Here is a 19,136-nt window from a genome sequence, read left to right on the forward strand (position 1 = left end):
TTTAGATAACATCAAGCCATGAGTATGTTTTTGTTCTGTTGGTCTTTGGTATTTACATGAAACAGGTTGTATCTTTACACCACAGTCAGGGAGCATTTCTTTTTTGGGCAAGGATGTGTCATGGTGCTATAAGCTGGTGTTTTTACTACAAGTTGTTCTACGTAGGTGCTGTGTTTATTGGTCAGGCTGAAGGGAATTGGTCTTTTATTAGCATTACCATGGAAACCAAGTAACAGGAAAGCGTGGAACAAAAGTTTGTTTTTGAATATTTTCATTATTCTCGTCAAAGAAAAAACTTCACAGTTATGGTACTTGAGTGAATGATGGCAGAGGAACACCCAATTCCAGGTGTTAAAGGCCTCAGATATCAGGTATACGGTATCAGCCAAACAATTCCCCACTTTCTCAGACCTACTGAACACTAGCAAACCCTTCCAAAGGATAAAAAGACCCTTTAAATTAGGAAAATATAAAAGTGATTTAAGAATATATTATCTCTCAGTGAATCATAACTAAAATAGATTTTTTATGCACCTCTTCAAGTCTACTTTTCTCAATTCTGTAACACCAATAATTCCTGTAACTATCCAACCCTTGTTATGATAATATTATAACATAAGTTCAGTCACTCTGCCCATGTCCTACAGTAATGGCCACAATGAGGGGGCATCTCTGGACAGTGGTCACAAAGCAAAGTTCCCAAATAGATCCATCTGAGAAATCGTTATCCAGGGTTTAACCATTAAGGCCTAAGTCAGTATCTGCTGGTATAACTGGTTAGCCTGTTCTAGGCTCAGAAAACCGTATAGTCATTGAAATCTCCATATCCCGCCTGCTGCAGATACTGTTCAACCTTGATTGGCCCAGGTGCCCGGAGAACGGCCTTGTCATTGGCACCCTTCTCTCCTGATTGGAGTTTGCGGCTGATCTCAGCCAGTAAGGTGCGATCTTGTTCCTTCCACTGACAGCAGCCTTTAATTATGGAGTGACTGGGAAAATAAGCAGGAAAAGAGAGAAAAAAATAAGTAGGTGATTTTCCGGGGTGAGAAATGTAAAAACAATTAAATATGGGCTTGATTTGGAACTACTGATAAATAATTGTGATTTTAAAATTGTATGAGGGTTAAGCCACCATTTAACATTTTACAAATTAAAGGTACATACAGGTTTAGCAATTGTGCATAAACATTAACTCCATTTTCTAATATTTTATTGATGGATGCCATCACTCAGATTTACAACAGATGTGTGGGTATGGCCTCTGAACTGTGCTGTCTGAGATCATGCATTAATAATTATGCATAAAGTGGATCTTTCAAATCTACTGCACATAAAGATTATGACAGCGAAACTGATAGCCATGAGGAAGATTTTAGAACAGCAGCAGTGATCTAAATGCCTTTTTTTATATATGCACTGGTGTGCTTTGCATGTATACCTGAATCTCCTTCATAATTCCTATGTGCAGTAAAAATATTTTCATTGTATTTTAGTATGTATATATGTATGAGAGCATTAGCAAACACATGCACACGTTTTTTCAATCATTCAAAATCATATCTACAGCGTGTTGGAGCAATTGTTGGGTTTCTTCAGGGATTTCCCTCTCTGGAGGTACTGAAGTAGCTCATTCACTGGGATCTCAGCAAATGGGACTTCACCTGCACGAGAAAGAAAGATTCATGCAGATACATTGAGTGTCATTGTCTCCTGCTTGTGTTACGATGTACTCGCACTCGAATACAAGCGTAACATTTGTCTTACCAAGAGTGGCCATCTCGTACAAGAGCAGCCCAAAGGACCACCTGGCAAGAAGGAGGAGAAATCATTAGCCTGGCCACCTATCAGCTGCTCTGCTGTGTTCTGCTCATTACTGTCATCACTGCTAAGATGGGACATACACGTCGCTCCTGGGCGAGGCTGGCTTGTTAGCCAGCACCTCGGGAGCCTGCCATTTCCTCATTCCAGGATCATCACGGTAACTGGGCGTCTGTGTTTTTCTGCCGTAGACTCCGCCCAGCCCCCACAGTTTGGCAGTGAGCATGCGGCTGACCAGAACACTGCGAGCCTTCACGTTGCTGTGGACGATGTCTTTGGAGTGGAGGTACTCCTGGTTGGAGAACGGAGAGAGAAAGAGGAGCAGGTGTCAGCAGACCAGACACAAGCCTGCGCCACGTGTGTGCGTGCCGCACGGAAGAACCAAGCTGCTCTCACCAGTGCAGAGGCCACCTGGGAAGCCATGGTGAAGATACGTTTCTCCGTCAGCTCTTGAGCGTCTGGACCAGCAACAGCCTGCCAAGCAAGCCGTAAGAGGGTGGAGAAACTCAGAACAGGCCCGAGGAACGGGACCACCGTGTGTCAACCTGCTGCACTTCGTTTCAGCGGGTCTTACCTGCCGGCATCTCCAGAGGAAGCCAAGCAGGTCCTGGTTCTCCATCTCCTCCACCACGATGATGAGAGGCGCACGCAAGGACACCACCCCGATGAGCTCCGGCAGGAAAGGGTGTGGCCCCAGCTGAGACAGGAAGGATGCAAATCCCAGGAAAGACTGGCTCTCGCTGCTACTGGCTGAGTCTGAGAGAGAGAGAGAGAGAGAGGAGTAGGAGTAGAGTAATGAAGGGATATGAGACGTGAAGCTAATGTGATAGTTCTATCCTCAGTATAGTCGCCTAGAGCTTTCTCAGACTGGGAGGAAGTGAGGTAGAGGAAGTGAGGGGGGTGGGTGGGACCCTTACCGTTCAGCACTCGTAGAACAACGTTCCTGTTCTCCATGCGAGCTCTGTAAAGCGACACCACATGGTCGGACTTGAGCGAGTATGAGCATGGCAGTGATGTCACCAGCTTGAATTTCTCTGGCAGGCGTTGCCGCGGGGCATCCCACTGGTCTGAAAGCAGGGGCCCTCCCCCGAATGAGCCGCCGTCAGCGATGAAGGCAAGGTTGTGCACACCGTGCGAGGCCTGGCCCGGCCTGTGGGGGGCGCTGGTGGATGTGCTGAAGGTGAAGTACGACGGAGTGTCGTCCAGTGCTATACTCTCTCCTTCCAGCACATTCAGACCCAGAGGAGCTGTGTGCAGATGGGGACATGGCTAGTCTTCTCATTGTTACAATATGCTTTGATATACAATACTCAGGAGAAGCTAAAGCACACCTGCCATCAGTGGTGATGCACAGATGAACATGCAAAAACCATTTAGGGTTGTACAGAACGAAATAGTTTTTAAAAGTAGGTGTAGTGGCTTTTAAATAATTCAGATAAATGGAAATTGGATAAATACATTGAACATGACACAATCTCTCAACTCCCACACCGATACATGTACATACAGTGTCTGACTCCCACACTGATACACACGCACAGTTTCTACCACCCACATTACCTCCAATACTGATACATTTACATATCTGGCATTTAGCTGACGTTTTTATCCAAAAGCGTCAGACTTACAATTATGACTGAGTTACAACTTGAGTAATTGAGGGTTAAGGGCCTCGCTCAGCGGCCCAACAGTGGCAACTTGAACCAGCAACCATCCAATTACAAATCAAGTACCTTAGCCACTGAGTTACCACTGCCCACTGTGATATACACACACTAAGACAAACATACACAGTGTTTGACTACACACCCTATAGGGGAGGTGCACTCTCTCTTACCATCTATGCCATGGAGGACCCTCTTGGTCTTGGCGCCATGGGCGTTTTTGGGCCGCAGTGACCTCACTTTCTCCGGACAGAAGCGGAGGAGTAGCAATAGAACCAGCGTGACAGTGAAAGTGACCAGCAGCAGCAAGGGCACGACGATCACTTCCTGCTCGTAGACACGGATCTCTGCCAGGGTGCCACACAGTGTTAAAGACCAATCACAACCCTTTCCACCCAAATACATCCCCTGTGCCGGGGTCTCCCTGCCCCAACAGCAGGAGTAGCCAGACAGACGGCGCTTTTGCTCCGTCCGAGCTCATAGCATGGCACCATTAGGAACACAGAACACTTAACATGCATCACGCCACACTGAACACGGAACACTAAACACAAGACTGAACACAGAATCTGTGTTCAGTTGTGAGATGGAGCAAAAATGTGGCATGTCTGGGGATCACTGACCTTTTGAAAAACACAATGACCTATTCCTTCCCATTAGTGTAAAAAAAAAAAACCTAAATCCAAGTTAAATTAATTTATTAGCATCTCTGTAAACATAACCACAAAGATAACCACAAAGGAGTTGTGTCCCCCCTGTTGGAAGTTATTGTCATCTCTGCCTCCTCTCATCTGCAGAACAAAGCGTTAGATCCTAGCTAACTTTTCTTTTCTTGAAGAGTCTTCTTCAGAGATGGGTAATGTGCTTTACTCACCACAGAGCGTGTCTCCTGGCTTACACTGTGAATACTGTCCTGCCGCAGACCCGGATGTGGACGTCATCCTGCAGAGAGAGCAGCATGTTTAATCACGCTACTGATGAGAGGAATAAACTGGATGGATGGGTTTTGTTTAAAACAACTGAGTTGGGGTTTTTTTTTTTTGGCTGCCTACATCAGAAAGCGTGAGCTGAAACACACCGTGCAGACGTTCAGGATGGGAATCATTCGCATTATACTGCCCCCAATGTGAGGAGCTCTACCCACAGCTTATACACATCATTAAAGGAATCATTCACATTATACCACCCCCAATGTGAGGAGCTCCACCCACATCTTCTCACAGGGGCTAGAGTAACATGTCAAAGCCTAGACCTAAGCATTTTTTCCAAAAAAAACCATCTCAGTTATGACTGAGTACAACTTGAGCAATTGAGTGTGGCAACTTGGCAGTGGTGGGGCTTGAACCAGCAACCTTCCAATTACAAGTCAAGTACTATAACCACTGAGCTACCACTGCCCCAGTGCAGCAGCTGCTACACAATTGGCTACACAGGCCAGCAAAAATCACTAAACAGACTAACCTTAAACCCTAACACAGGGGTTGAAACACATCACCAGTGTGTTTTCTGCAGTAGCGTTCACCATGATAGCACACACCGATCTTAACAATAATTTTCTGAATTTTGAAGATAAAGCTGATAGACACACATAAACGACTCTTGCGATCAATGAGGTTCTTCATCTCAGAGCCACGAGCTCAGAGCAGTGTGGAGTGTACCATAATCCTCAGACTCATCACTTTGTTGGTCCCTGACTTGTAAATCCAGGACAGGGTGTAGCTGGAACATCTCCAGGTGTGGCAGCCATGCATCATGTTTACAGACCTTCTCACTGTGCAGATACTATGCTGTTAAAAGATTCAGCGCTTCAGCATCTCTGATGAACACAGGAGTCGTCAACGCAGAAGTCCGGCACAGTACATTCACTCATTTACTGTTGGAGAAGCAGTCCAAATCAGCAGCATGTGAGTGCAGGTTGGGTTGTGTTAACACATCTCATTGTGTTTTAAAATGGGCTGTTCATTGATGACAAAGCTTCACTCCTGAAACTCCTAAACTTAACACTGAAGTTCCTCCATCACGAAGACCATGCATGAAGCCATGCATGTTACACTCTTCATTGAGCATCTGTGGATTTATCTGATGCATGTTTGTCTGTCTGTCTTATGGCATCTTGTGGCAGGTGTCCATCTGGCCTCTACGGTGGGTGCCTGCGTGTAACCACTGCACTCGGTGTTCTCTCACTGCTACATCCCTGGCATTGCTACGTTGATGTGCTGGAGAGCTGAAGAGAGGAATCACATCCATGTTCTCACAGCATCATTAGGTGTGTGTGTTGTATAACTGCTGCGAGCAATGTACTTATGACCATCAGGGTCTGGTGTTATAAGGGTGGAGTGTCTTTATTGCTGACATGGCCCAAGTCACCTTTTGTTGTGAGATAATGTTATCAATATCAGCTGTTAAATCAACTGCACTACATGCTCTAAATGGGAATCAGTGTGCCTGTGTGTGAGAAAACATGCTCTCATGAGTGTGTTGTGATTGAGGTCTGCCCTTCCCAATGTATAGTAAGTAATGCACAGTTAAAAGCATTTCAGTGCCTACTGGCAAGCTAAAACTGGGAGAGACACACACCAGTCAAGGATGAACCTAACAAAAAAAAAAAAAAAATTTGTACAGTACCAATTTTCCAGTTTTTACAAAAAAAAGATTTCATACCTGTAGAATAAATATGGATTGCTGTGTCCTGCATATTACTGACTACAGATCTGGGTAGTGTTGTATTAAATAACGCTGAAGTACAGAAACATTGTAGCGCTGTTTTACTTCACACAGGTTTCATTACTGCCCTCCCACTGGCTCTTTAGTGTGATGTGTTTCTAGATCAACAGATAAACAAGCTGAAGTGGATGATGGTTGGTCAAGCAAACCAAAATCACAGCCAAACAAAAGTGTTTTTTTTTTTTTCCTCTCTTAACTTCATGGATCAGTTCATAGAAGATGAGACAGCAATACAGCGAAGGCCAGAGAGGGAGAGCAAGTGACAGTCTCTGGTTGAGAGCTCTCACACAAAGTTCAGCGTGATATGTTTGCAAAGGAAGGAGGTGCATTGACAGTACTCCGCCTGAGGGGAAACTCAACCACTTTCATTAAATCAGTACAAAGGGATCTATGCTTGGAAGGGGCATAACAGACCAGACAAGACTTAAATTCTTCCACAGCTCTGACACTAGTGCATCAAATGTTCCTTGAGGACAGTGAAATATGAACGTTCACTGTGACTGAACTGTGATTTTCTCACCTCTGCACATGTATATGAGGAAAACCCCTTGTGACTGTCCAGGCAACGTGATTGAGCTTGTGTAGGTTCATAACAATGGCCACACCCAGTCTGATGGCCTCACATTACAGTACAGCTGTAAACCTGCACTGCTTGTGTAAGCCATGCCTCATCCTTTAATGATATTGACTTGATATTTCACACTATAACTACAAACCCTTTCTGTATAAAGAGGAAGGACAAAATAGGAGAGTCATATCCTGCTCTCACACACACAGAACTGTATTACCCATGTTTGTGCTACATAGGCTGAACAAGTCTGTCTGCATTTTTGTATTACCAAAGAACCACAGTGACACGTTGCACATACTGGTCTATTATTACATAGCAAACAACAACCAACCCTGATTTCACACAGTGACTCTCAGCTCTACTGTGGTCCCTTAGCAAATAGAAACTGGAAGACTTTTTTCCAAACCCTGATATTTCTTTCAAAGCTCCTTAGACCAAACACCGTTACACTACTAACCAACCCCCCCTTGGTTGTATGTCCAAGTGAAGATGTCTCATCTTACCTGCGTGTGCTCCGAGATGCAGAATCCTTTTGTGGGTTGTTTCAGTAAGTAACTTAAATTTCTCTACTGCCCAGTTCCCCCTTAACACAGAGATACTTCACCTCCTTCAGCACATCCATGTCCCCCCTCTAAACAGGCATCCCACACTACAGCCCTCACATACCCTCGATCTCTACAACCCTCCCTCTCACTGAGCGAGTCACTGCTTCAGTAGTTAGCCACACCTTCGTCACCTAGTGGTGAACTATTAATAAACTACTGCATTTATGACTATAAACATGCTCTCCAATCCCCTCCCCTGCAGGAACTGAAGAGGTGGTGAATGATTAAGCTCCAGCTGTGTGACGGCACACATGCCCTCAAGTTTCACCCCTCACTCCAGACTTAAAACCCAGAAGTGTTACACGTCTCGGCCCCTCGCTCTCCTTCAGGTCATTTTCATCCTCTCAACCCTTCATCCAGTCATCCTTGATCATGCATGCTGGCTAAAGGTATAGGGCCCCTCCCCTGGATAGCCATCACCAGTTACCTGCTCTTCATTTCACATTCCTTCTGCCAAGCTCTCTTGTGCTTTAGTAAACCAGAAAAACTAAAGTGAGTCCAAACTCGAATTTCCCGTCCTCCCAGATGAAGTAAAACCACTTCAATTACTCAACCATGTATGCAAATGGTTTATTGCATAAGCCTTCATCCACAGTGGAGATGTTCATTTAAATGAACTAAGGATGTTCCAACACAGTGAAAGACTCAAGCTTGTAAGGTGCCAATATCACAGTGATATTAGTGCAAAGGTAACTATGCAGCCTGTAACATTAAGTCAGTCACATTTTGGAGAAGGGTTTCTCAGGTTGAGGACCCAGCCATTTTTCTCCTGCAACAAGGAGCAAAAACAGAAGTGAAATCAATTATAATATTCACAACTCCAACTGGTAAATAGAACAGCTGAATGAAACATGGTCAACCCTGTATTTACCAATGCAGTGAGCCAGGAGCTCAAATCTATCGGAACCAAAGAAGACCTCCGGCTTCCCGTCAACGTGACACACAATGAGAGGAAAACCAAACGCCTGTAGAGATGGAACATCAGCACATTTGCAGACTGGAAGTTGATTAAAGGAGCTTTGCCAACAGTGAAAAGGAGGACCAACCTGGTAGTTTATCGCTTCCTGCGTGGTGCTCTTCAGTCGGTCTTTGATTGGTTGAGATTTGGCTAGATTGATCAGTTCTTCCACCTCACTGGCTGAGAGACCTGCCTTTAGACCTGCCTGTGTGCAACAGAAAGTCACCGTTCAGTAGGTAGCTCAACATGTGTACAGTCTTGAAGAACCTGAAACATGATGGGTGCAGAAAAGGAAAGCAGCCCAGTTCTCTCAAAATGAGATTCTTTGCCAAGTGTTACAGGAACTTCCAGGAAGCATGTTTGCTGAAGTTTATGTAAACAGCCTATTCAAATGGCAAAACTTAAGCCATGGGAGAATGACCTCTTGGTGAGGGTTAGTAAAATTCATCCCAATTAAAAGCTACAAAAGCATACACTCTGCAAAATTGATCCAAGCCCTCGGGCATACTGCCCCCAAGAGCAGTATTTTATGCTTTGCTCCAACCCTCTTCTGGGAGAGTTGCAAACCTGCCCCACAGGTTTTAGTTTCTGGAGCCCTGGCACTGGAGTGGCACGCCAGAGGACAAGTCCAGGTTGACGGTACCTCGGAGAAGGAGGCTGGCTGGGTAATATCCTGGTCGGTGCTCCAGATGCGGTTCCAGAGCTCTCGGGACACTTTCTCCACCACGGCGTCACCCCCAGACGCGTCCTTCTCCGCCACAGCTGTCAGAAAGCGCATGGCAGGGAGAGAACCTGACGAGAAGAGAGGTCATCAAAAATGATTCAGACCATTAGCTAAAAGCATCCGGATTTGGTCTACTTTTTCCAGTAGTGACAACAAATCACTGTTACTTCAGGATGAAGTTGCCCTTTACATCAGTCCTGAGGAAGAAACAGGAAGATGTGCCCTGAGGCAGACAGCACCACGAGGAAACGCCACACTGCTCTGCCACGTGGCCCGAGCTGCTTAGGAAAGGGTACCTTTCTCAAACATGACCTCAAAAGGGTTCCCAGGCTGGTGCAATGGAATATGGAAGTACTGAGCCAGTCTGTTCAGGTCTGTGATCATGTAGACGGCCTTATTAGGGATCACTGCTGGTGGGCGGTTACCTGGAGACACCCACAGAGGAAGAGTTGGAATGGTGTGGATGAGAAGCACTGTATGAAATGAGGCTCCAGGCACTCCAATCTGTAGATTCACATGCCATATGTATAATGCAGCTTTAAAACATGGCATTTCAAGCCATCAGAGAAGGGACATCTTTTATGGATTAGCTCATGCACCTCCCACATAGGCATATTAGTTATGCACACTGTTATATACATCGCCATTCAAGTAACTTTAAGATGTAGGTGTTCCCACAGTTGCACTCCGTGATCGGTTGCTTAACTGGAGGCCACTCCATCACCTCCCCAACCCCCCCCCCCAAAACCTACCTGACGCGTTCATGACTCCGCCCAGAAAGGCGGGGCGAAGTTTGAGATCGAGATTCCATATGGTCCTATAGCGACACAGCACCTATGTACAAATCCAGTGCGTCGGCAAACACATGTAGACTTTCTCCAAACGTTTATTCCGACGAGCGTAGCCAAATAACTCGTAGCAGCTACAGCGAAAAGCTTGATACCAATGACTGACCTCAAATCCCAGCCAGGAATATGGAGAAACGACATCATAGAAGAGTTCGACCAATTTTCTCGAGCTTGACATCTGTGTATAAATGCATCTGAATAAATGTTTGCATACGAAGCCATTAGATGGATGCAACAATGCGTTATGCTCACCTTGTATGTATTTACAGGTGGTTGCCGTCGACGTTTCCCCCCTGATTCTGACCTTGCGGAGAAGAAGAGGTGTTATTATATGCGGGTCAAAGTTCAACACCAGCTCGTAGCCGCATGCCATTTGTGGCGTTACTGAAAAATGGTGCGAACAGCCGCTCCAAATTCAGCTGGAAACTTACTCGCTATATATAGTATTCAAAGCGACTTTTAAAAGAGGCCTACAACTGGGGTGAAAGTGTATACATGAATGCATTCCACGCGTACATGTGGTTAGACCAAAGTAATTTGACCATAGACTGCATCAACTAGACCATACAAACTTAGAGTGGCTTAAAATACCGTCACCTAGTGGTTGGCTTACTTTACCCAAGCAGACTTCATTTGCGCCTACATTTCCTTCCCTGCACACGTAGGCCACATCATTTAGTCATTAAAAAAAGGTTACCTACGTAGCAAGTTTATAAACCTACAGTTTTAGTCTCATTGAAAGTACTGGCGTGTAGTTCGTTATCTAAAGGATGCTGCCCGTTGGAAGTGCATGCGACCGCGCCAGCCATAGGGGGTGCAAGCTGAATAGGAAGCGACTGCTGCAGTGCACCACACCAGACTCGCAGGAAGGAGTTCCTCCCCGCCGTACGCGAGTATACTTTTAAAACACTTCAATTTCGGGCTTTTAAAACGAGCCTAAAAACGTGCGAGCTCGTCATGCCGAGTTTCCCCCGATCTGTGCAGTGCGGAGGGAGCAGCTGCTGCACCGGCGAGCCCGTTAGCTGGTTAGCTAACGAGCGAGGCAGAGCTAGAGCGATTAGTTTAGCCAGATACTGCAGAGAGGTTTGATTATCGTTGTATGGTTGCGGCCCAGTTACCCGTTAAACGCTGCGTCTGCGAGTGAAGAGGTTAGGGGAGCGTGTCTGCACACCTTTATGTGATTTAGGTGATTGACACCTGTGGCTGTGATCGGAACCAAACGAGCTTTATCACGGAGATCAGAGCAAGTGGCATCAATACAAGCTTAATTGTCTTAAAATGGTCGCTAACCCATTGCGAACGCCTTTGTGAAGGTGATTGACACCTGTGGCTGTGATCGGAACCGAACGAGCTTCACAGCACGGAGATCATCTAGCTGTGTCCTTTCCAAATATAGTTAAAGTCCTGAGCGAAAGGAACCCCAAACAACCCAGTTAGTTTTGACGTCCACTTGAGACTGTAGCGGGAGGAGATAGCTAGTTCTGCTATAATGGCCTGAGAGCGCATTGAAGGTCTTTTTACCGTTTTAGGGTGCTGTATTAAGGTTGTAGAGTGCTCTCTTCTCTGATGAAGCCTCTGTCGTTCCTAAATTCCTCCATATGCTGGCATAATTGTATTTCATTGAAGAATAAACATTCAGGTTTGAGAATTAGTTGAAGAGAATAGCTAGTCGTATTTAACGAGCACTATACAGGCATCCTCTGAAGAATGTCTGACAACCACACAAAAAACCCAGATTTGTATAGTTTTCAGGAGTAATTACATAATCATCCCATGCTTTTTTACATACTAGTGTTTGAAATCTCCACCATTGTATCAATACCATACATTTCTTCAGTATATGCAAATTGGTATTCATACCTATACCATTTGGAGCTTGGTACCATTACATTCCAAGAGAAGACTTTTCTTTTGTAAAAAAACTGACTTCATCTTAGATCTGCAAGATAGGGTTGTTTTTGTGTACCATCCAGTACCTGGTGGAGAGATGATGTGCCTTACACAGAGGTCTGCTGAAGCCTACCCAGAAACTTTGCAGAAGCCTGTATGGAGGCTCCTGCTCTGTACCCAGATCATATTAGAAGGATACAGAATCTCTATTATGCTTTATGTTATTAATATTTCTAATTCAGTGTTTAATCATCTTTTCCCAGTAAGCACTCTTTTTATTACCTAGGCTGTCATTTGCATGAGTGAATAGAGAAATGTCACCTGATGAGTTGATCTACCTGGGGGTCCTGGCTGTGTCAGTACCCACCGGATTCCTTTTTCGCTATCTGAGTAAGTTGCAGATCTCAACATCAACTGAAAACGTTCAACAATACGATACTGAGAAATGTAGGTCTAACAGTGTTAACAGTTTTGATAGTGTGTTGGTTGTCCCCTAATCCCTAACCCTACAACTGCGTGCTGGCCAACAGGTCCAGCAGTGAAACAGGCCACAGCGTTGGTCCTGGGCCTCACTGTCATAGTGACAACCTGTAGGATCCATGCTCTACACTCACTGTGCACAGTTCTAGGAACGTGGCTGATTATCAAATTCAGCTGGAGGTGAGTGTGAACTGTCCCAGACACTGAATATGTCTCACACTAGAAAGAAACCCCTCGGAACATGTACGATAAGGGTTAGTACCAGCACGTGCTGTTGCATGGTGTGTGATGGTCTTGCCATTTTGCATATTGTTTTTGAAGGCTAATACATGATGCTGTAACCTACATCAAGCCACTGTCTGGAAAAAAAACCTTTCAGGAAAACCTCATTCATGCTCCGTGTTCTTGAAACAGCTCTTAGATTTGGTAGAGGAGATGGTATCATTTTGGTAGCGGATATATTATGAATTTATTTCCCCAGGCCTGTAGCGTTAGGATTCCTCTGTGATTTCCTTTTCTATGTAAGTGTTAGATGTGGTCTGATGAGCATTTGTGTGATAAGATAAGACTTTAAGATAATGCTTTACGATTTTCTTCGCTGTCAATAGTGTGTGTGAGTGACAACACTTGTAACAATGGCTGAAGGCAGCCACCCAACCCTGGGCTCAAACCCAGGGCTCGCAGGAAGTAAACATGAGCTCTGAGCAGTGCATCAAAGAGCCAACTACCTGGCACAGCACCCATTTCACCTTTCTAAGTGGCAGTCTCCATCACAACACTCCGTTATAGTTAGTGTTGGGTGTTGGGCGATAGTCGATGGTAAGTGGGTGTTTGGTGATGGTGAGCAGATGTTGGGTGTTGGATGATAGGTGTTGGGGTTGAGTGTTGGCTGTTTGGTAATGGTGGGTGAGTGTTGGGTGATGCGGTTCTGCCTGAAGTCCGTCCCATCCTTCGTTCTGTCCTGCTCCGTGTTGGTGTTCAGGACTGCTCCCTCGCTCTCCCTGGGATGGACGTTCCTGTACCTGCTCTTCTTCCGGCTGGTGCCGTGGTTCGGCCTGCCCCCCCCCAGCCCCTTTGCCAACGCCATCCAGCTCCTGCTCACCCTGAAGGTAGACACCAGCAAGCCATTTAGTTATTCTGACGATTCCTGGATGCAGGGGAGTCTCCCCTGGCTGTGTGACTCTGCTTGGGACTGGACTTTTTACATTAAAGAAACATCACCTGTACCTTTTGAAGACTTTTTCCTTTGTGGACTTTTCTTATTTAACAGATGGTCAGTTTAGCCAATGAGGTTCACAGTTACCATGCTGCGAAGAAAAAGGATGTGAGCACCTTCTCCAAGTCCTCAGAGATTGGTCAGCTTTCCCATGAGCCCTCCCTTTATGATGTCATATCCTATAGTTACTGCTACATTGGCATTATGACAGGTATTGTGCCTAATTCAGTGTGTGTGAGTGTGAAGCAATCGTGTGTGCTTGGCATGTACTGTAACCTCTGTCTCTCTGTGCCTTCTTGTTTCTTCTGGTGCTAGCTCAGTAATGTGTGAGTCCACGCTCTTCTTTAACTGAACGCGTGTGTTGTTTTTGCTGTTTGCCCACACGGCTGTTTTCTCTCCTCCTCTCCCATTCGCGCTGCACTTTGGTCCTATTCCACCCGTTTCTCTTCAACTCCATATCCATGTTGATTCGCTCTCTTCCATTCTGTTTTGGTTGAGTTGTTTGTGCGGTTTAATATTTCCTTTGTGCGTTGTTAGTGTTCCTTCATTCCATCTCCAATCATTGATCTGTGTTCTACCTGGTGATTACCCCACCCCTTAACAACCCCCCTTCTACCTGCATATCATACAACACTGTATTATCACATCATACAACAATGTGTCTTTATCGTATCATACAACACTGTTTTATCTGTTTTGTACAACACTCATCATACTACACTATGTCTAATCATATCATACAACAATGATGTGTCTTATGTACACCAATGTGTCTTATTATATCAACAACACTGTCATCGTACTACACTATGTCTTATCATATCATACCATCCCTCGTTCTGCATTTTCTCCCCTCCCCCCCCCATATCTTTCTGTCTCTCTCTCTCTGTGTTTCTTCTTCATGATATTGTCTGTCAGGCCCGTTCTTCCGCTACCGGACCTTTGCGGACTGGCTCGTCCAGCCTGACGCTCTGTCCCTGCCGGGAAAGGAGCCCTGTCTCCAGCGGCTGAAGATGGTGCCCGTCTACGGAGTTCTCTTCCTCTCTGCCAACTCCTTCTTCCCCCTCTCCTACATCCGTACGGAGGACTTCCTGGAGCACAACTACTTCTTTAGGTGTGTCTCCGTAACGTGCTTCATCTCCAGCACACCTGGCATCAAACGTGTCGGAAATTCTGTCGTGACTTGGGCTATATGATATACGGATGGCATGGCCAACCTGTGTTCTCTGTGTGTGTGTGCGTGTGTGTGTGCACGGCTGGACAAAAGAGAGCCTGGCTAAAAATAAATACCTGAAAGCAAACTAAGTGACCAGAGAGGTGTAGAATTCCTTCTTCCCAATGTAAGAAAACATTAATGAATATGAATGGTGTGTGTGTGTGTGTTCTGTGCTCTGTCATTGCAGGCTGTTCTATATGGTCGTGATCTTCTTTGTTTTCCGGATGAGGTTCTATGCTGCTTGGTGTGGGGCAGAAGCAGGCTGTATCAGTGCAGGACTGGGCTGCTATCCACAGGGGGCGCTCTCCAGACCTGGAGGAGGACCCACCGTCCAGTACAGGTGGGCTGGCTTTGAGCAGCTTATCGCTGTATCTCTGAGAGGAGCTGCTCAGTCCTTTAGCAAACCGCTCTATCTCACAGGCCTGTAGAGCCGTTCGTTCTAAGTATGGTCACCACGAAGTGTGCTGGGTTTGAAGGCATCTGTGTCAGGCTCTGGGGATGTGTGTCTTGTTCAGCCATGATCCAGGTGCCCAGGTAGACTATGACTTTAAGACCATCCAGAATATCGACTGCTACAACACGGACTTCTGTGTTAAAGTGAGACACGGCATGCACTACTGGAACATGACTGTACAGTGGTGGCTACGTCACTACATCTACCCCAACGCACCATTCAGAGCATACGCCCTGAGGTAACACACACACACACACACACACACACACACACACACACACACACACACATCACTACATCTACCCCAACGCCCCATTCAGAGCATACGCCCTGAGGTAACACACACACACACATCACTACATCTACCCCAACGCCCCATTCAGAGCATACGCCCTGAGGTAACACACACACACACACACATCACTACATCTACCCCAACGCCCCATTCAGAGCATATGCCCTGAGGTAACATACACACACACACACACACACACACACATCACATCTACTCCAGTACACTGTTCATAGCATACGCCCTGAGGTAACACACACACACACACACACACACACACACACACACACACACACACATCACATCTACTCCAGTACACTGTTCATAGCATACGCCCTGAGGTAACACACACACACACACACACACACACACACACACACACACACACACACACACACACATCACATCTACTCCAGTACACTGTTCAGAGCATACGCCCTGAGGTAACACACACACACACACACACACACACACATCACATCTACCCCAACGCCCCATTCAGAGCATACGCCCTGAGGTAACACACACACACACACACACACATCACATCTACTCCAGTACACTGTTCATAGCATACGCCCTGAGGTAACATACACACACACACACACACACACATCACATCTACTCCAGTACACTGTTCATAGCATACGCCCTGAGGTAACACACACACACACACACACACACACACACACACACACATCACATCTACCCCAACGCCCCATTCAGAGCATACGCCCTGAGGTAACACACACACACACACACACACACACACACACATCACATCTACTCCAGTACACTGTTCATAGCATATGCCCTGAGGTAACATACACACACACACACACACACACACACACACACACACACATCACATCACATCTACTCCAGTACACTGTTCATAGCATACGCCCTGAGGTAACACACACACACACACACACACACACACATCACATCTACTCCAGTACACTGTTCAGAGCATACGCCCTGAGGTAACACACACACACACACATCACATCTACCCCAACGCCCCATTCAGAGCATACGCCCTGAGGTAACACACACACACACACACACACACACACACACACACACACACACACACACATCACATCTACTCCAGTACACTGTTCATAGCATACGCCCTGAGGTAACATACACACACACACACACACACACACACACACACACATCACATCACATCTACTCCAGTACACTGTTCATAGCATACGCCCTGAGGTAACACACACACACACACACACACACACACACACACACACACACACACACATCACATCACATCTACTCCAGTACACTGTTCATAGCATACACCCTGAGGTACACACCCACACTCACACAAACCCCCCTGCATCTACATACACTGTTTACACAATTCACTACACCAGCTGTCTGAGTCTCTCTCTCTCTCTCTCTCTCTCTCTCTCTCTCTCTCTCTCTCCTCCCTCCTCCCTGTCTGACTCAGGGCTGGTTGGACTATGTTGGTCAGTGCTTACTGGCACGGACTCCACGCGGGATATTACCTCTCCTTCCTCACCATCCCGCTGTGCATTGCGGCTGAAACATCCATGGAGGTGTCGGTGCGGTCTCGGCTTGGCCCGGGCGGTCAGCGGGCCTTCGACTGGGTCCACTGGTTCCTCAAAATGCGTGCGTATGACTACATGTGTATGGGCTTTGTGCTGCTGAAGGCCAGCGACACCCTGAACTACTGGAGCTCCATCTATTTCATCATCCACGTCATCGCCCTGCTCTGTCTCGCCATTGGCCGAGTGGTCGGCGGAGCCAGCAGGGGGACAAAAGGAAGAAAGGAAGGAGAGTGGGCAGCGAAGGGGGAGGAGCTTGTGGCAGATAAGACTGAATGAAACTCGCAACGGCGCCTGTCATGCTGGTCGTGGAAGAGCTGAGACGTTTACACAAGAAAAGAACTACATATCCCAACATGCACTGTGACGTGCCAACTGTTGATCTGTTGTCAGGGGTTTTCAGTGTTTGTTACTAGAACACAATGTACTAAGAGGTGAGACAAAGAGATTGCAAGACCTGCCTTTTTTTCTAAGAATTGTCAGCATTTCTCTAACACGTTGATACTTTACCAGATTAATTAACAGGCATTTAGATTTGAGTACAAGTCTGTTATGGAGTTGTCGTTTGTTTGGTTTTTTTTTTTTTTTGCTCATGTCTTTATCGTCACTGTGTCAATTTAATTATTTTTTTCACCTGTTTTCAAAATGATTTCTCTTACAAAGCACATTCAGTATCTGGAAGACAGGGGGCACTATTGAGACAGACATTCCCATGCATTCTTCGTTTGTCTCAGAACAGTTTCATAATGATCAAGTGGTTGAGGAGTGTTGTTTTGTTGCTAGCATGTGCTATTTTTGCAGTTTACCACTTCACAGAGCCAGCTAGGGTCCAAAATATATTCCTGCTACAAGTCTAGTTCTTATGATCTTATGTATTACTGGGTCTTACAGTTAGCTGGCTAAGCTATTCCTACCCCTTCCAACCTGGAAGCTGAGTTTAAAGCTCACTGACCATACGGACCATCACATTTTCTCAGTGATCCTAGCGGAGTCCAAGATGAGCTATAGCTGAGTCGTCCATGGTAATTCCTCTCAATTACCATATTCCATCAACTGTTTAATTCCATTGAGTGTTTGTTTTTCTCTGGCGTTTTCTCTTTTTGCTTTGTAAGCTCTTGTGTCTTCAACCCTTTCTTTTGAATTATCTGAGTGACGTCCCACTGTAGGTCTGACCCCACAATGTGATTAAATGGGGAAACAGGGCTGTGTGTTGCCCATCACAAATCACATGATGCAGACAAATCCAGTCAGCATGCACCAGTTTGTGTTCTGTTCTTCTGGTTAAACTTGAACATGTTCCAGTTAAAATTCATTGTAAATATTGTTTCAGAATTCTAGTGTCTGTCGCTGATTAATGCTGTGTCACCCAGTGGATGTATTTTATGGTATAATAGTAATATATTTTCTGCTTGTGTGGCTATAATATTATCTCTTTTAATGCAGCACAACAGGGTTTACAGTACGAACAAGGGTCAGGAATCTATCCAGGGCAAGGGGTTTCTGGGGTTTTGGGTTACTGGGTTCCTGGTTTTCTGTATCAGCACAGTTCATCAATGTATCATCACTGTGTTTTAACAAAAAGGATTAGCTCTTTTTAAAATAAATAGCTTGTCATTGGTTCCACGGCTTGTCATTCACACATTCCTAGTGTTTGGGTGTTGTGGTGGAAACGCGTTATTTTCTTACCTGGGCTTCCGGCTTATGTTACATGCCTTCTCACACAGCAGGTTTATGAATAATGTGTATGTGTATGTGCACTGTACACATCATTATGCAAAACAATAAATGTTTGGGAAGAAATTACATAACTTTATATCTGCCAGTAGCCATAAAGTTGTTTGGTCTTACTGGAAAAACTCATTCAAGCAGTGAATGATTAAGCCATAAACCTGTATCAGTTCTGGCCTATATGCCTATACCCATAGTCCTGAAACAACAGGGGATTAAATTAGCTACACCAGCCAAGACTACCCAGAACTGCACCTAGTACCAGATCTTGTTTCATACTTTTGACTCACTGTTATACACGACAGATTAATTAACAGCCTGATCTCCAAGTGAGCTAGAACTACACCAGACAG

General features: G+C 45.6%; 3 protein-coding genes across 6 annotated transcripts; 1 reads left to right on the forward strand and 2 right to left on the reverse strand.

The window, feature by feature from the left end:
• Positions 1-187: 187 nt before the first annotated feature.
• styk1b (serine/threonine/tyrosine kinase 1b) lies at positions 188-7,803 on the reverse strand. 2 transcript variants are annotated; one of them, XM_027003131.3, is made up of 10 exons: positions 7,281-7,792; positions 4,357-4,424; positions 3,656-3,829; positions 2,736-3,065; positions 2,393-2,574; positions 2,215-2,292; positions 1,902-2,110; positions 1,765-1,805; positions 1,565-1,661; positions 188-989 (listed from the first exon to the last, which is right to left on the reverse strand). In XM_027003131.3, exons 2-10 carry the CDS (start codon positions 4,421-4,423, stop codon positions 794-796), a joined length of 1,374 nt encoding a protein of 457 aa, XP_026858932.2. In that variant the 5' UTR covers position 4,424; positions 7,281-7,792; the 3' UTR covers positions 188-793. The 2 variants fall into 2 exon arrangements, with proteins under 2 accessions (XP_026858932.2, XP_081552407.1); XM_081696281.1 differs by lacking the exon at positions 2,215-2,292 and having other exon boundaries at positions 7,281-7,803.
• A 135-nt stretch (positions 7,804-7,938) lies between these two features.
• Positions 7,939-10,451, reverse strand: LOC113573080 (glutathione S-transferase kappa 1). Of its 2 annotated transcripts, XM_027003120.3 has the most exons (9): positions 10,344-10,451; positions 10,165-10,216; positions 10,019-10,090; positions 9,817-9,898; positions 9,361-9,489; positions 8,984-9,132; positions 8,429-8,545; positions 8,254-8,347; positions 7,939-8,151 (listed from the first exon to the last, which is right to left on the reverse strand). In XM_027003120.3, the coding sequence occupies exons 1-9, from the start codon at positions 10,415-10,417 to the stop codon at positions 8,102-8,104; spliced, it is 819 nt and encodes a 272-aa protein (XP_026858921.2). In that variant the 5' UTR covers positions 10,418-10,451; the 3' UTR covers positions 7,939-8,101. The 2 variants fall into 2 exon arrangements, with proteins under 2 accessions (XP_026858921.2, XP_081552408.1); XM_081696282.1 differs by having other exon boundaries at positions 10,165-10,400.
• A 206-nt stretch (positions 10,452-10,657) lies between these two features.
• mboat7 (membrane bound O-acyltransferase domain containing 7) lies at positions 10,658-18,863 on the forward strand. 2 transcript variants are annotated; one of them, XM_035530771.2, is made up of 9 exons: positions 10,658-11,060; positions 12,089-12,192; positions 12,333-12,462; positions 13,265-13,391; positions 13,553-13,709; positions 14,417-14,612; positions 14,902-15,054; positions 15,230-15,406; positions 16,938-18,863. In XM_035530771.2, the coding sequence occupies exons 2-9, from the start codon at positions 12,117-12,119 to the stop codon at positions 17,332-17,334; spliced, it is 1,413 nt and encodes a 470-aa protein (XP_035386664.1). In that variant the 5' UTR covers positions 10,658-11,060; positions 12,089-12,116; the 3' UTR covers positions 17,335-18,863. The 2 variants fall into 2 exon arrangements, with proteins under 2 accessions (XP_035386664.1, XP_026858919.2); XM_027003118.3 differs by having other exon boundaries at positions 10,659-10,797.
• Positions 18,864-19,136: the final 273 nt, after the last annotated feature.

Source organism: Electrophorus electricus, chromosome 14 (genome assembly GCF_041902795.1).
Source record: "Electrophorus electricus isolate QZ-2024a chromosome 14, ASM4190279v1, whole genome shotgun sequence".
In the NCBI taxonomy this organism is placed as follows: domain Eukaryota; kingdom Metazoa; phylum Chordata; class Actinopteri; order Gymnotiformes; family Gymnotidae; genus Electrophorus; species Electrophorus electricus.